This window comes from Bos mutus, chromosome 19, assembly GCF_027580195.1.
Source record: "Bos mutus isolate GX-2022 chromosome 19, NWIPB_WYAK_1.1, whole genome shotgun sequence".
NCBI lineage: Eukaryota > Metazoa > Chordata > Mammalia > Artiodactyla > Bovidae > Bos > Bos mutus.
The window spans coordinates 7480101-7494434 of record NC_091635.1 but is presented as its reverse complement, the minus strand read 5'-3'; the positions used below and the strand labels follow the sequence as shown (position 1 = coordinate 7494434).

Here is a 14334-nt window from a genome sequence, read left to right as displayed (position 1 = left end):
TTTTTGCATTTTTGTAAAAAAGTTTTCACTTGATTCACTGAAAGCCCTTTCGTGCTAAGCCCAAGGTGGGGCCTGGGCCAGGCCAGACCCTCGGCGGCCCTCTCGCTCCCACCCCAGACCCCCCGTGCGGGGAGTGGGGTGGCCTCCCTCTGCCCACTCTGCCCTCCCACCCCTGCCGCATCTCTCTGTACAGAACAATGTTTAAAATGGAAGCTAAGACACAACATACATCGGACAGGCACGCACACACATGCACACGGGCGCCTGCTCCCCACTGGGGCAGGACGTCAGCTGCACTCAGAGAGCACCACGGAATGCGTACGGAGCCCCGCCTGGCCAGGAGGGCAGGGCCGGGCCCCGCCTTGGTCCTCACGGTCCGCAGCTCCTCCCCACCCACTGCCCTGCTAGCTGCCAGGGGGAGGGCTGTGCAGGGGTGGGGGGCAGCCGAGGGCCGCAGGGGGGTGGAGAGGGCAGTGGCAGCCTCCAGGTGCCCCAGGGCCAGGGAGGCTGCTCCAGGAGCCCAGGGCTAGGGGAAGGGCTGGGGAAGACCCCGGCCTCAGGTACCTGAGGGGTAGAACGCCTGGGCTTTGCCCCTCGAGGAGCGTCAAGGGCCCAGGGTCGGGAGTGGGGCTGGCCCCACAGCTTTGGCCTGCCAGCCCAGACTAAATACACATTTGGTAAACCTAAGAGCTCGGCGGGCGTGGACCCCCTCTCAGCCTCACAGCTGGGAACCAGGGTTGCCCCTGAGTTCTCCACACTCTGGCGCTCGCCCTGGCCTGGGGAGGCGGGGTGAACAGGGCCTGCCCTGAAGGCTTGTCCCCTCCCCTCGGCCCCCTCGAGCTTCCCACCTTGACCTGCTCAGGCCCCAGGAAAAAGTTAAAAATAGTTAGTTCCTACATAAAAAAGAGACAGAAACAAATTCCCTGCCAGAAGGCTGGTGGGAGAAGAGGGGACTTTGTCTCTGCAGCAGGAAAGGTAGGGAGCGGGCAGGGGGAGAACTGCAAAATAGTTTTTTTCTTTTAAAAAGTGCTTGGTAAGTCTGTTTTAAAGTGTGTGTCTATATCTATGTACAGATATACACACACTGTTCACACGCTGGCCGCCCACGCATACCTGCATACGTACAGAAGTGTATACATATACATAATCATATACATATACATACATACATACATACATACATACATATATATATATATACTTTAAAAAGTCCTAGGTGAGAAGATCTGAGCCAGGCGAGGGCCGAGCCTACAGGGTCACGACTGGAGGGAATGGGCCCGGCCCGGCTGGCAGACGGGGCACTCACTGCCCTCGGCACAGAGCTCACACAGCACGGCGTGTTGGCACGGCAGCACCGCTCGGTTCTGCTCCTGACACTTAAGGCATTTCACCGACTGCATGTGGAATACGGCCTGCGGAGGAAGGGACACTGCAGTCACTGGCCTGGGCCCACGTGGGACAAGGAGCTCCCTCAACTCTCACTTCAGCCCCTTCGGGTGAGGAAACTGGGCACAGAGCTCTAGAGCCTGCTCACAGCCCCCAAGAGGGCAGGGTCAGAGGCCAGGCTCATTGCCTTGAGGCACCCAATCTCTGCCTTCAGCTGCCAGTGGGCCCAGTGGGGCCCGGTAGGATGCGGGAAGGCCAGGGCTGCTCTGCAGCTCCCGCTGGGTCAAGCCTTTCCTCGCACCGAGGCTTCCTGCCTCTCGTCTTGTTAGATCTTGTACTGACCCTAGGTCCCCTGTGACGACTCTGGGGTCTGGAGAGGGTACCACTGCGCCTGGCTGCCGGAAGTCCAGTGAAGGGAAGAAAGCTCTTCCCTGCTAGGTCGTGCTCCCAGGACCCAGCAGGGCACTGAGGAATGCCGACAAGAGCCCCAGGGACCTAACATTCTGGAACGTCTGCTGGCGTGCAGAGCTCACAGAAAGGGAAGTGGTCAGGATGAAGCCTAGGGCGCAGGCGCACTATCGCAGCTCAGCTCAGGCCTGCCCTCCAAAGAGCGGGGGTGGGCCCTGGCGCCCCCTATCTCCACTCTCCCCTCCCCAGTGTGGGTGTCCTGGGTCAGCTCAGCTGCAGCAGAGGCTCTCAGGAGGAGGGTAGCCAGCCCCGAGAGGCAGGGACCCATCTGAGTCCCAGCACTGGCCAAGGCCACAGTGTAGCCTCACCCGTGCTCCCTGGGGTGCTGACCTTGTCCACTTGCTCCAGGTGAGCCCGCAGCCGCTTCTGGAGAGAGTGGAGGGTGGAGAGTGAGAGGGCCTCCAGGCCCGGGAAGGCGGGCAGGGCCTGTGGGTCAGGGCCCGAGTGCAGCCGCTCCAGCTCCTCCTGCAGCTTCTTCACCTGCACCTCCAGGGCATCCCGCTGCTCCCGGGCCAGCTCACACTCTGCGCCCGCTGCGCTGGCCCGCTCCCCGGCCTCCTCTGCCTCCTTCTTCCAGGCATCACAAGCCTGTGGGCCCAACACGCAGCACCTTGTCACGATGGCCCGCTACCCTTCTCCCCTGCCCGAGAGTGCGTCTCTGGGGGCCAGTGGGGGCCACCGCGGCCGCGGGGCCTGCTGGGAGCTGGGGCAGGTGTCTGGGAAGGGGGGCAGGGAGGAAGGCTGATGCTGCCTGCAGAAAAGAGAAGTTTCAGGACCTGCGAGAGACCCTCTGTGGGCAGGGCAGGGGGCCAAGCCCAGCGGAGCAGGGGAGCGCCAGGCGGAGCTGGCCAGCACCTCGAGGGGCAATCAGGCCGTGGCCCATCTCAGAACCTAGAACCCTGGACCCAGAGCTCAGGAGTCAGGGCTTCTGGGGAGAGGCACGCGGTACTATAAGACCAGACCAAATGAACAGCTTGGAGAGGGGATTCCAGGCCTGTGATACCAAACACTCCATGGTCCCGACTGACAAGGCAAGTTTTTCCACGGGGGAGAGAATAAACAGCCGCATTTCTGCCCTGCTCTCCGGGACCCCTGGCTCCCCCAGCCCCTGCACCCACGCCACGTAAGGCAGGCTCCGGCTGAATGCCCCGGGCCCTGGGGAAGGCGGGTGGGCCTGGGAGCTCAGTACCTGCTTGGCCTGCTTCCAGGACTCCTCCCACTGCTTGATGGTGCCGTTGGCTTCGTCCAGCTCCTGCCGAAGCCGGGCCAGCTCGGCAGCCCCCGGCCCTGACAGGAAGGCAGGGGAAGTGCCCGGGGAGAAGCTTCCAGAGGCAAAGTGCTCCCAGATGCTGCTGTTCATCCCATTCAGACCTGCCCCAGGAAGGGGAGGGCCATCAGCGCTCTGAAGGGCTTTGGGCCCGGGCCCTGTCAGCCCTGACTGGGGGCTCCCGGGGCTGTCTGTGCCAGGCTCCAGCAATGCCAGGCTGGGAACTTCACAGGGATGTGTAAGCCCCACGTGTTACTTCTGTGTCTCAGCATCCCTGTCTGTGAAGCAGGGTTCCCCTCACTTGCCTCCCAAGGTGATTCAGGGGGCTAGGGAGAGCAGCCAGAGAGCGTGGTGATTTGTGATCCCAACTTTACTTTCAGGCTAGAGGAAGGGAAGCCTTCTTGTGACGTGAGGGCCCAGGAGGAGACTCAGGAAAGCAAGACATGGGTCAGAGCCTCAGACGCTGGCAGAGCTGGAGCAAGAAGAGCTCAGGGAGTCCTGGGCCCAGCCCCCTTGTTTTACAACGAGGAAACTGAGATAAAACATGTTGCCAGGAATCACAGAAGTATAAGCGGGAGAGCCAGTACAGTCAGGACATCTGGCTGCAAAGGCCTGCGCTCTGCGATAGGCTAAGCCATGTGCTCACCCAGCGCCCTCACCTGCTGAGCCCTCACCTGGCCATTTGGTGGGTGTTTGCTTAAACAGACTGGTTCCAAATCGGGAGAGGGGTACGTCAGAGCTATATATTGTCACCCTGCTTGTTTAACTTCTATGCATAGTACATCATGAGAAACGCTGGGCTGGATGAAGGACAAGCTGGAATCAAGATTGCCGGGAGAAATATCAATAACCTCAGATATGTAGATACCACCACCCTTATGGCAGAAAGTAAAGAACTAAAGAGCCTCTTGATGAAAGTGAAAGAGGAGAGTGAAAAAGTTGGCTTAAAACTCAACATTCAGAAAACTAAGATCATGACATCTGGTCCCATCACTTCATGGCAAATAGATGGGGAAACAGTGGAAACAGTGATAGACTTATTTTCTTAGCTCCAAAATCACTGCTGATGGTGACTGCAGCCATGAAATTAAAAGATGTGTGTTCCTTGGAAGAAAAGCTATGACCAACCTAGACAGCATATTAAAAAGCAGAGACATTACTTTGCCAACAAAGGTCCATCTAGTCAAAGCTATGGTTTTTCCAGTAGTCATGTGTGGATGTGAGAGTTGGACTATAAAGAAGGCTGAACGCTGAAGAACTGATGCTTTTGAACTGTGTTGTTGTCGGAGAAGACTTGAGAGTCCCTTGGACTGCAAGGAGATCCAACTAGTCCATCCTAAAGGAAATCAGTCCTGAATATTCATTGGAAGGACTGATGATGAAGCTGAAACTCTAATACTCTGGCCACCAGATGCGAAGAACTGACTCATTTGAAAAGACCCTGATGCTGGGAAAGATTGAGGGCAAGAAGAGGGGACAACAGAGGATGAAATGCTTGGATGTCATCACGGACTCGATGGACATGAGTCTGAGTGAACTCCGGGAGTTGGAGACAGACAGGGAGGCCTGGCATGCTGCGGTCCACGGGGTTGCAGAGTCACGACTGAGCGCCTGAGCTGACCTGGGCTGCTCATACTGCGTGCCCCTGCTCTGTGACCCCTAAGGCGCCCGTCTTCCGAGGGAGACCTATACCCACCTCTGGCCTCATTCTGCCCACATGTATCACTCTAATGACTTCTTTCTTGCTCCCTTTCCCACTAATCCAGCCAGGATTTTCCAGAACCAAACGGATTTAAGAAAGTCTGTCTTCCAAGCAGCACAAGCATGGCCATGTGACCAGTGTCGTCCCGCATGGAGACGCAAGGCCCTCCGCCCGTCCTGGAGGTGAGGCAATCCACCGCACCTGTCCACTCGCTCGGGCGGTGTTTCCTCCACGTTAAGTCCCCCCGTCACCCTCAGTCACAGAGCCGGCCCTTTGCCTCCACACAAGTGAGGGTCTCTAAGTATGCCCTCGTGGCTCGACGCCTGTGCCTCCCCCAGCAGACCACGGCAGCACGCCAGCAGGGACGCCTGGGTCCACACTGTACCCATATACTTGCTCAGTTAACCATGCGGGGAAGGAATGAGTGAATGCGTGGCCAGTACGGAGGGCTACAGTCAAGATGCCTCCAGAATGTATGAGGCAAGTCAGACAGACATAGCTCTAAGCCTCCGAAGCTGACAGCTCAACGTCATTCCTAAGTGTCTCCAAAGAGATCAGGGCAGAACCCACACCTGGTCAGAAAGTCAAAGCACACCTCAGAGGCTCAGTGTGACCAGGACAGCCAGAACCCTCAGGGGCCCCAGGGGGCGCAGCGGGAGGGTTGTTTCTGATCTCTGGGAATAGCTGCTGGAGGGGGAGTCAGAGCAGTGGCTGCTGGTGACCGAGAGGCAGCGGGCTGGATGTCGCCGGTTTGCATCTGTTCCCGCAGTGAACGCTCACCGGGCCCCGCTCACATACGCAGGTCCCCTCCTTGCCTTTCTAGCCCCTCTGCTCTGACCTGCCTTCCAGAGCCCCGGTCCTCACAGTTCCAATGGTGGGTTTGGCAAACAGCCTTTGGGGTTAGAGCTGTGTCTCTCTGGCGCTTCTGCCAGCCAGGAAGGCCACCCTGCGCTGGGGGTGAGCCTGTTTGACCTCTCCCTTGGCCTCTGTGAGCCCTGGGTGACGGGCAGAGCAACCACACTGGCACGAAGAACAGATGGAGGCCCTGGCAACTCTGAGGCCATGTTTCTCACTGTGTACTGGTCTGGCACCTGGCACTTCACTCACATCATTTAAGCCTCAGCACCAGCTTACGAGGTGGCACTGCCATTATACCCACATGACAGAGGAAATTAAGGCAGAGAGATTAAGTCACTTGTCCAGGTTCACACAGCTCAGAGCACTGTGGATGAGGGGCCTGACTCACCTCTGAGCCCAGATCCCCGGCTCTCACCTCCACTCTGTACTGCCTCCAGCCAGGACAGAACGCCCAAAGGCACTTTCCAAAAGCCCAGACTCCCGCCCCAGGCCTTAGGGAGCCATACTGGCTCTTACCCAAAGATCCATGGGATGCTGAGGTCCCCAAAAACGTGTTCTCTGACTGGCTCAGGTGGCCCTGTGGCTGCTGCAGGAAATGCGAGGATAGGCTGACGGGAGGGGACGGGGACGCGGAGTGGAAGGAAGCAGAGCTGCCCAAGGAGCCGGGGATGTTCACAGGCGCGGAGCTCTGCAGTAGACTGCCGCCTGCAACAGAGGCCAGGAGCGGGGCTGAGTGAGGGCTGGGTGGGCCATGCGGGGCCACGCCGAGCAGTGGACTGCCCGCTGGCCCGCCCCCAGGCCAGGCTGGACCCTCGGAGCCCGCCCCTACCCCTGCCCCCCACCGCCCAGTACCCATGGTGATGCTGCCTGGGTGGGACACCGTGCTGTTGTCGAAGGTCTTCTCTAGGGCAGCCACCCCAAACTCGTTCAGGTCAAGGTCATCCAGCGCGGACTCTGGAGGCAGAGTGAGCGGCGTATGAGCCGGCCGGCCTACTGAGGGGCCACATGGTCCCCAGGTTCCAGGCCCCGCCGTCTGGACCCACCTGCCCTTAACTGCCTCTTCTCCTGCCCCTGCCTCATCTCAAGGCTCCATAGTGCATGGGCTGCTCCTCCGCCCAGACCGAGCCCTGGCCAAGTCCAGCTCCAACGGCTCTCTGTTCTGAAGCCGTCTTTGCTGGCCCCAGGGGGGAAACGAGTCCCTGCTGGCAGGCCTCCTCCCGAGCTCCCCGAGGGCGGGCAGGTCTCCGGACCCTTGGTGGCTAGTGCCTAGCAGTTGCCGGGCACCTGTCCACTGGGCTCTGCGGAGCCGGACGGGGAGCGCAGGAAGGGCCTGTCTCATCTGTCACCCCGGTGCCTGTGAGGACCGGGCACCAAGCCTCACCCGCACGTGCCTGCTGAGGAGAGGGCAGGGGCATCTAATGACCAGGCGCTCTGAGGACAGCTGGCAGGCTGTTCCCAAGGACACCTGGTTGGGGCTGACTGATACCCCCAGTGTCTCTGACTGAGACAGCACACCCCCACGGGGAGAGGCCCCTCTTCCAACGTGTACAGAAGAGCACACGGAAGGGCTCACGTGCTCAAAACCCATCTCGGCCCTGCACCACGGATGCACATTCCATCCAGGTCAAGGACTCGCGGCGCCCACCTTCCGATCTCCCCAGACTGATGTCTCAAGTGACCAGCCTCACTCCAGAGACCCAGTGTCCCTGACTACAGACCTGCTCCTAGACTCGCAACAGAAGTGGCCCAATTACCTATGACCGACTCTACCGTGTCGCTGGTGGGATAGAAGGGCAGAGCATTTGCATTCATGCCAGGGACGCTGCTGGTGCCAGCAGGGCTAGGGGGAGTGGCTGCTAGGCTGGAGGTGATGCTGGAAGAGATGCTTGAGGTGAGGGGGCTGCCCACGGGGAGGATGCCCAGCATGTCCTGCAACGAGAGTGAAGAGAAGATGGAGTTGGACACCCACGGAGGCGTGGCCAGGAGCTGGCGGCAGGGGTTGGCTGGGCAGATGGGAAGGGTGCGTCCCAGCTCTTGGCTTGTTCCCTCAACACCCTCCTGGGGGGCTGGAGAAGGAGATGTGTGGCCTGAAGATTGTAGGCCCCTTCGCCCCTAAAACCCTGAAGTAGGGAAGGGGGAAGCAAGTTTAGCGCCCAGCTTGTTCAATGAGTTTTTTGACTAATGAGTCCAGGTGGTGAGGGGCTCCAGGGCCTGACCCCCCCCACGCCCTCTGGATTTGGGGCCCCACCTTGATCTTGCTCTCAGTCTGTAGAGAAAGTGGTGCCCGGAGCTCCCTGAAGAAGCCTCCTGGCGTTCTGGGCCTGTCCTGTCTGCAGCAGGTGCCAGAAGGGGGAGGCGGGGGCTGAGGGCTCTATACCTGTTTGGGCTGAAGCAGAGGCTGCTCTTGACTCCTGGGCTCTAGTGAGTGGGGTTTTAACTTGGCCTGAGAGAAAAGTCAGGAGCAGGAGATGAATGTGGTGCTAGGAGACCTCCTGAGCCCGAGTCCTCCCAAGCATCAGCCCGTGGAGGCTGCAGGGACCAGGGGCGAGGAGACACGAGGCGCTGTTGTGTGGCCCCCCTCACTCACACGCGCTCTCCGTCCCTCCCCTGGGGACCGGGGGCGCTGCTCCTCTCCTCCCTGGTGACTCCAATCAGAGAGAAGCCCAGGTCTGGACCCCTCTTGTCCTGCTCCCCAAGGCCCTACTGCTCCATCAAGGCGGCACGAGGCAGAGCAGAGACTGGATGCAGGGTCAGAAGACCGTGGTGGGAACCCCTAGCCCTCAGTTGATGGCTCGGATGCTGGGTGAGGTGCTTGCCTCTAACCTGCCTGTCTTCATCTGTAAGATGGGATGGCCTCACCCACTCTCTCAGTGTTTGAGAGGCTGGGATCAGGGACTTTCTAATTCTGGGTCACGTTCCCCGTAGCTGGGCCAGGACAACCCTCCAGGGCTTCTCCAGCCACAGGCAGAATGTGGCTAACCTCACTGGGCTGCCCCTACATCCCTTACCTGGCATTTCAAATTTTTCAGGTACTCAGCTCCCACCTGGTCTTCCCTCTCGAAGCCAGGAGCCTTCTTATAGCTGCCAGGGGCAAGGCCAGATTCTCCAGGAAAGACAATGCCTTCCAGATTGGAGGGCTTCCGGATAGAGCCCGGTGGGGAGCCACAGAGGTTAGATGGGCTGCCAAGGCTGCTGTTTCTACAGAGGAGCTGCAGCGAAGGAAGAGAGTGGGCCGGTAAGCAGGGTGCAGGTAGGGGCATGGCCACCCTCCATCCCCTTGTTGGAAGGAGAGTCTCCAGCAAGAAGCTCAGTTCCATTTCCATTTGCCAGGGAGAGCAACCAGCACCCGGGAACTCAGAACCTCAGGAGGCTCTCTGTCCCTTCTACAGCTCTACCCAGGCTGATCGTAGGCCCTGGGGACACCACCCTAGCCACGATCAGCTTGTGACAGAAGCGGGAGCAGAAAGGGCAGAACCCCCTGGGCAGAGGCCATCTCCCCAAGCACAGGGCAAGAGAGGCAGATACTGGCTCTGGGCAGGAATGGTGCCCCCACCCTCACCCCCAGACAGGCACGTACAGCGCTGAGGTCAGGGGCGTGCGGGCTGGAGGGGCTCACGGGCACCGAGTCTCCTGCAGCAGACGGCATGTACAAGACGGGGCCTGGCTGGGTGGGGCTGGACACAGCTGAGGAAGGCTGCATGTCGTCACTGAGGGGGGGCTCTGCAAGAGACGGGGCAGAGTGTCAGCAGGCCCCTGAGCCAGCTCCGGCCCTCCAGAACCGCATCCGGATCCCTTTAAAGGAGACCACATAGCCTGTGTGTGTGAACCAGATCCGGCCCTCCAAAACCGCATCTGGGTCCCTTTAAAGGAGACCACACAGCCCTGTGTGTGAAGGGAAGGCGCCTCCTTGTTTCTCTCGTCACACACCGCACTGTGCATTTACTATGCACCAGGCAGTTCGCATGAATCGTGAATCTTCATAATGACTAGAAGATAGGAGTAATATCCTGGTCTCTATTTTACAGATAAGGAAACAGGCTCAGAGTGGTTAGGTAAATCTATCAAGGTGGCTGAGCTGGGAAACAGAAGAACTGGGATTTGAACCCCAATCCGCACGACTCCAAAGCTTGGGCCATTCATCAGTTCTCCGTGCTGCCTTAGCCAGGCCCACCTCTGAGCCAAGTGTACGCTTCCCCCTCGCTTGGCCTGCAATTTCTTCTTCACTCTAATCCCTGAGACAAGGCCTAAGGCTAGGGAGGGCTTAAGAACAAACAGCAGTGGTCTGAGGTGGACAGGGGCAGCAACTCAAGCCTGTCTGAGACGAGCAGGGCGGTGTGGAGCTGCGCTGAGCAGTACGGCAGCCCAGAACCACAGGCTGCAGCTGAGACCAGAACGTGGCTGGTCTGGACTGGACTGTGCTGCAGCTATTCAAGTACACACCGGCTTTCAAAGACTTGTTTTGGGAAAAAAACATCTTGATTTTATATTGATTATATTTTAAGTTATTTTATGTTGGGTTAAATAAAAGTATACTAAAAACTAATTTAACGCTGTTTCTTTTTTTTAGATGAGGTTACTTGAAAGCCTGCGATGACTCAGGGGGGCTGCACTAGGTTACACTTGGACAGCTCTGCTCTCAGCAGGGCAGAGCGTCATGTTCCACCAGTGGTGTCCGCCACGGGAGAGGCACAGTGGCCGGGGCTCTGCCTGGGACTGAGCGCGCCACCAGGGGCACAGTCCCTGCTGTCTCACCACCCTGGAAGCTCTGGGTTTCAAGCCAGCTCCAGAGAGGTGGGGTGGGGCGGCGGGGGAATGGAACTCCCAGTGTGGGCAGGGCCCAGTGCTGGCTGACAGACTGAGCTTCGGAGAAGGGGAGTGGGGCGGGGGGAGTGGGCCCTGCCCCAAGGCAGCGGGAAGAGCGTACGTTCTACGTGGGCGAAGGCGCAGAAGGGTCCTCGAGGACAGCTGCCCGACTGCTGCATGTCGTTGCACTTGGTGGATTTATAGATCTGGAGGGCAAAGCAGAAGAGAGGCAGGTCAGGCCTGGGCAGAGAGGGATGGCAGCTGGGGTGCCTTCAGCAGGGATGGGTTAGCTCTTTCTCGTCCCTACTTGAGGCCACTTCCCTAAGTCTCTCCCTACCAATTCCTTGCTCAAGACAGTAAGCAGACACGGCCACCCCCACGCCGGGGACCACCTCCTTTCCTGGGTCACACGCCCAACCAGCCCTGACCCAGCTCTCACAGAGGGACATCCCCACTCATGATCTTGGTCAGGGCTATGACTTTCCAGTGTGCCTCTGGGCGTTAAGGGAGCCACGTTCACAGGACACCCGCCCCTCAAAGGATCCCAGCTCCAAGGCCCACCTCGGGGTGGAACTGCTGCTCCGTGCGCGTGTGGCAGTACTGGCAAGAATCTCCGTTCTCACACTTGCCAGGGTCTCCCCACTCGTCCCCATGCTTTACGTTTGGACATGGAGACGACCTGGTTCAATAACAGGGTGGGTCAGAAGGATGCAGACTGGACCTGGGGGATGCTAACGAGATCGCAGCTCAGGGCCCCTCTCAGGTCTCCCAGCTTTGCAAAGCCAGGCTCAGAAACAGGAAAGATCACTGTAGAGTGAACGCCTTACTCGGGCCAGAAGCCAGGCTTTGCTTCGCTGCCCAGCCTGGCTACATCACCAGAAGGTCACTGTTTTCTTCCCTTCAGCCAAGTCCTCCCCTCCCCACAGCACTGTGCCGCAAAAGGAGAGCCAGGCTACAGCCACATCCTGGCTTCACCCTAAAAACACCCTTCTGGGTCAGAACTAGAGGGGTTCCTAGTGAAAAGATCCTCATTTCACGGCAAAGGATTGTTCAGCTCTCCTAACCATTCCCCTCCCCTGTAGTGGGGTCCTGCGACCCCCGGGGCTGGCCTCCCTGCCCCCCACCCCGGGAGCACAGTGGAAGCAGCCTCGGCCCTGATCTGTCGCCTGCCACCCTCCTCCCACGGCTGGCCTGCTGGGGCCAAAGCACCTGTATTTGTGTTTCCGGGGGCTCCGCCGCCGGTCCTTGCTGTTGTGGTAGTAGGGGCAGGCGTAACCCTGACGGCACAGCCGCGGGGGCTTCTTACACGGCTCCGTCTTATAGTTCCCCAGCACGTAAGCGGTCTCTGCATGGGGGGCAGACGCAGGGATCAGGTGGGCAGGGAAAGGAGAAGCTACTGGGAAGGGTCCAGGAGCCAAGATTTTGGCGACAGGAATGAGCAAGGCCCCCTCCTTGTGGGCCAACACCAAGTGTGCAACCCAGGAGAGAGATAAAGAGGACACCACCATCCCTCACTAAAGATGCTCACAGGTCAGAGAGTAAACAGGAAGTCCTCAGGAGGGCTGAGAATACACCAACTCGTGTACTTGCTCAGCCAACGTATGTGTGAAAGCCCCTGAAGGTAGTTAGGGAGCGCCAGGCTCCTCTGTTCATGGAATTCTCCAGGCAACAATACTGGGGTGGGTTGCCATTCCCTTCTCCAGGGGATCTCCCTGACCCAGGATCTCCCTGAGCCGGGTCTCCTGCATTGTAGGCAGATTCTTTACTGTCTGAACCACCAAGGAAACCCCTAACACTTTGGGATGACAGGACCAGGGTCAGGGGTGTCCCTGCAGGACTGGGCTGTAGGTGGCTGGTGTGAGGTGGGGTGAGGGGGCACAGGCCTCCCAGGAGAGGTGGTGGTTTGGGGTGGAGAAGGCCATGGTGGGTGCTCAGGGAGGCTATGGGGAGGACAGGGGAGAGGACAGGCAGCTGGTGGCAGGGGCACGGCCACCCGTGTGGCCACCCTTACCTTGCCACCGCGGCTCCTCACTGAGGATTTTTTCTATCATGGCGTGGCTCGCAGCCCCAGCCGACTGGCCTTCCATGCTGCCCTCTACTGTGGTCTGGCCATTCTGCAAGGCCTCCATCGCCTGGAGCTCCCTGCAGGGACAGTAGCGGAGGAGAGACAGAGCAGGGAGGGAGCATGAGGAGGAAAGCAGCAGAGTGCCAGCCCTGCACTCCAGCTGCGGTCCTGCCTAGGGCCCTCAGCCCCGCATGGCCTTCAGCCCACCTGATGTCATAGACAGGGGAGCGGAGGTCATGGGGCCCGTGAGCAAAAGCACAGTGCAGGCCGTTTTTCGTGCAGTTGCCCTTGGCGTCGGTCTCGTGGATGCAGATCCCGGTCTTGTAGTAGCGGAGGTGGTAGCGGCGCTCCGTGTCCCCCGTGGTCCTGTGCAGGAACGGGCACCTGCAACGCAGTGGGGCTGCGTGTCACTCTGCCTCCCCCGCTGCAGCGGGCTCCCAGCCCTGCCCTTTCCTTGCCCGTGGAAGGCTTGTCATGACCCAGAGGAGGCGCTGATGTGGGTCGAGCAGGCAAGCAAGCGACAAGTCCTGCTGTGGAACAGAGCCACCCTCCCACTGCTAGTGGGGCTGCAGCCCCAAGTGGCTCCTGATAAAGCCTGGCGCTCCACGTCAACTTCTCAAAGGCTACTCAGTCGGGGCCCTAGGCCGTCCTGAAAAGAAGCTTCCCAGAGGGAATTCTTGGGAGAACACATGCTGCCCAGGTCAGGGGTCTTCAGAGAAGCAAACCGCCTTGAGCTCTGGGTGCTGCATTAGGCTGGGGGTGGGATAAGCAAGCCTCTGACCCCTGGGAGAATGCGGAGGGCTGGTGCGAGACGGCCAGTGAGGCGCACCCACAAACCCCCAGGATGGCCCCCTCGCCACCTCTGCACGGGGGGAGCACACATCAGGCAGGGTCGCAACACGCGCCCTGAGACCCTCCCAGGTTTGCCCCTCCTTATGCTTGTCGTTTGTCATGCTGTCTCTTCACAGAGCTCTGTGGCAAAATATTTTGCTGTTCTTTTAGTTGCTCAATCATGTCTGACTCTTTGCAACCCCATGGACTGCAGCCAGGCTCCTCTGTCCATGGGATTTCCCAGGCAGGAATACTGGAGTGGGTAGCCACTTCCTTCTCCAGCGGATCTTCCTGACCCAGGGATTGAACCTGCATCTCCTGGATTGCAGGCAGATTCTTTACCACTGAGCCACTGGAGGAAGCCCTGGCAAAATATTCAGTCAGCAAAAAGGGGAACTGGAGAGGATCTGTGTAAACGGGCTGTGGTGGGAACTGCGCAGGCTGAGGATAGGGTCCTGTGAGCTGCAGGGGACCAGGACAGGAGGCCCAGGAAGCCACCTTGGCTCAGGCGTGGCCTTCAGGCTTAGGAGAAGAAAGGCCTGCGCAGGGCCTCCCAAAAGTGGGGAAAGGAAAAGGGGCTTCCCCTGGGGGACGGCAGGCTCCGAGCCCAGGTCCAGGTCACAGGAAGGTGGGCCAGGCTGCAGCAGTCCCCCGAAAGCAGCCTCTGGCCCAGGAGACGGGCTCCTCGGAGGGTGGGCGGCCGGCACTCACTCGTCGCCCTCCGGGCAGAGGCCCGTGGCCTCGTCGTACTTGGTGCAGTAGACGTCAGGGCTGTAGTTGAAGGTGCCGTCCCGACGGCGGATGGACCGGCGGCGACGCTGGTTCACGAAATGCCAGTGGAAGCAGGTGTAGGGTCGGTGCTGAGTGCATTTGTGCTGCACAAAGAGCGGGCACTGCTCAGTGCGGAACTCCTTCAGGTACCTGCAGAGGGAGCCCTCGGTGAGCAGGCCAGGA

At 59.5% G+C, this 14334-nt stretch overlaps 1 protein-coding gene across 2 annotated transcripts in view; it reads right to left on the bottom strand.

The window, feature by feature from the left end:
• Position 1: 1 nt before the first annotated feature.
• Positions 2-14334, bottom strand: part of UNK (unk zinc finger) — a 32186-nt gene continuing 17853 nt past the window's right edge. Inside the window, exons 2-16 of one of the 2 annotated variants that reach the window (XM_005907958.2) lie at positions 14092-14301; positions 12757-12933; positions 12496-12626; positions 11694-11829; positions 11046-11163; positions 10606-10690; positions 9259-9401; positions 8690-8890; positions 8059-8124; positions 7436-7610; positions 6534-6635; positions 6198-6386; positions 3044-3225; positions 2185-2442; positions 4-1412 (exon numbers count right to left, since the gene is read on the bottom strand). In XM_005907958.2, coding sequence (XP_005908020.1) covers positions 1257-1412; positions 2185-2442; positions 3044-3225; positions 6198-6386; positions 6534-6635; positions 7436-7610; positions 8059-8124; positions 8690-8890; positions 9259-9401; positions 10606-10690; positions 11046-11163; positions 11694-11829; positions 12496-12626; positions 12757-12933; positions 14092-14301 — 2329 coding nt within the window. In that variant the 3' untranslated portion in view covers positions 4-1256. Of the gene's footprint in view, positions 1413-2184; positions 2443-3043; positions 3226-6197; positions 6387-6533; positions 6636-7435; positions 7611-8058; positions 8125-8689; positions 8891-9258; positions 9402-10605; positions 10691-11045; positions 11164-11693; positions 11830-12495; positions 12627-12756; positions 12934-14091; positions 14302-14334 lie in introns of both variants that reach the window. The other variant, XM_070389091.1, reaches the window with a different exon arrangement.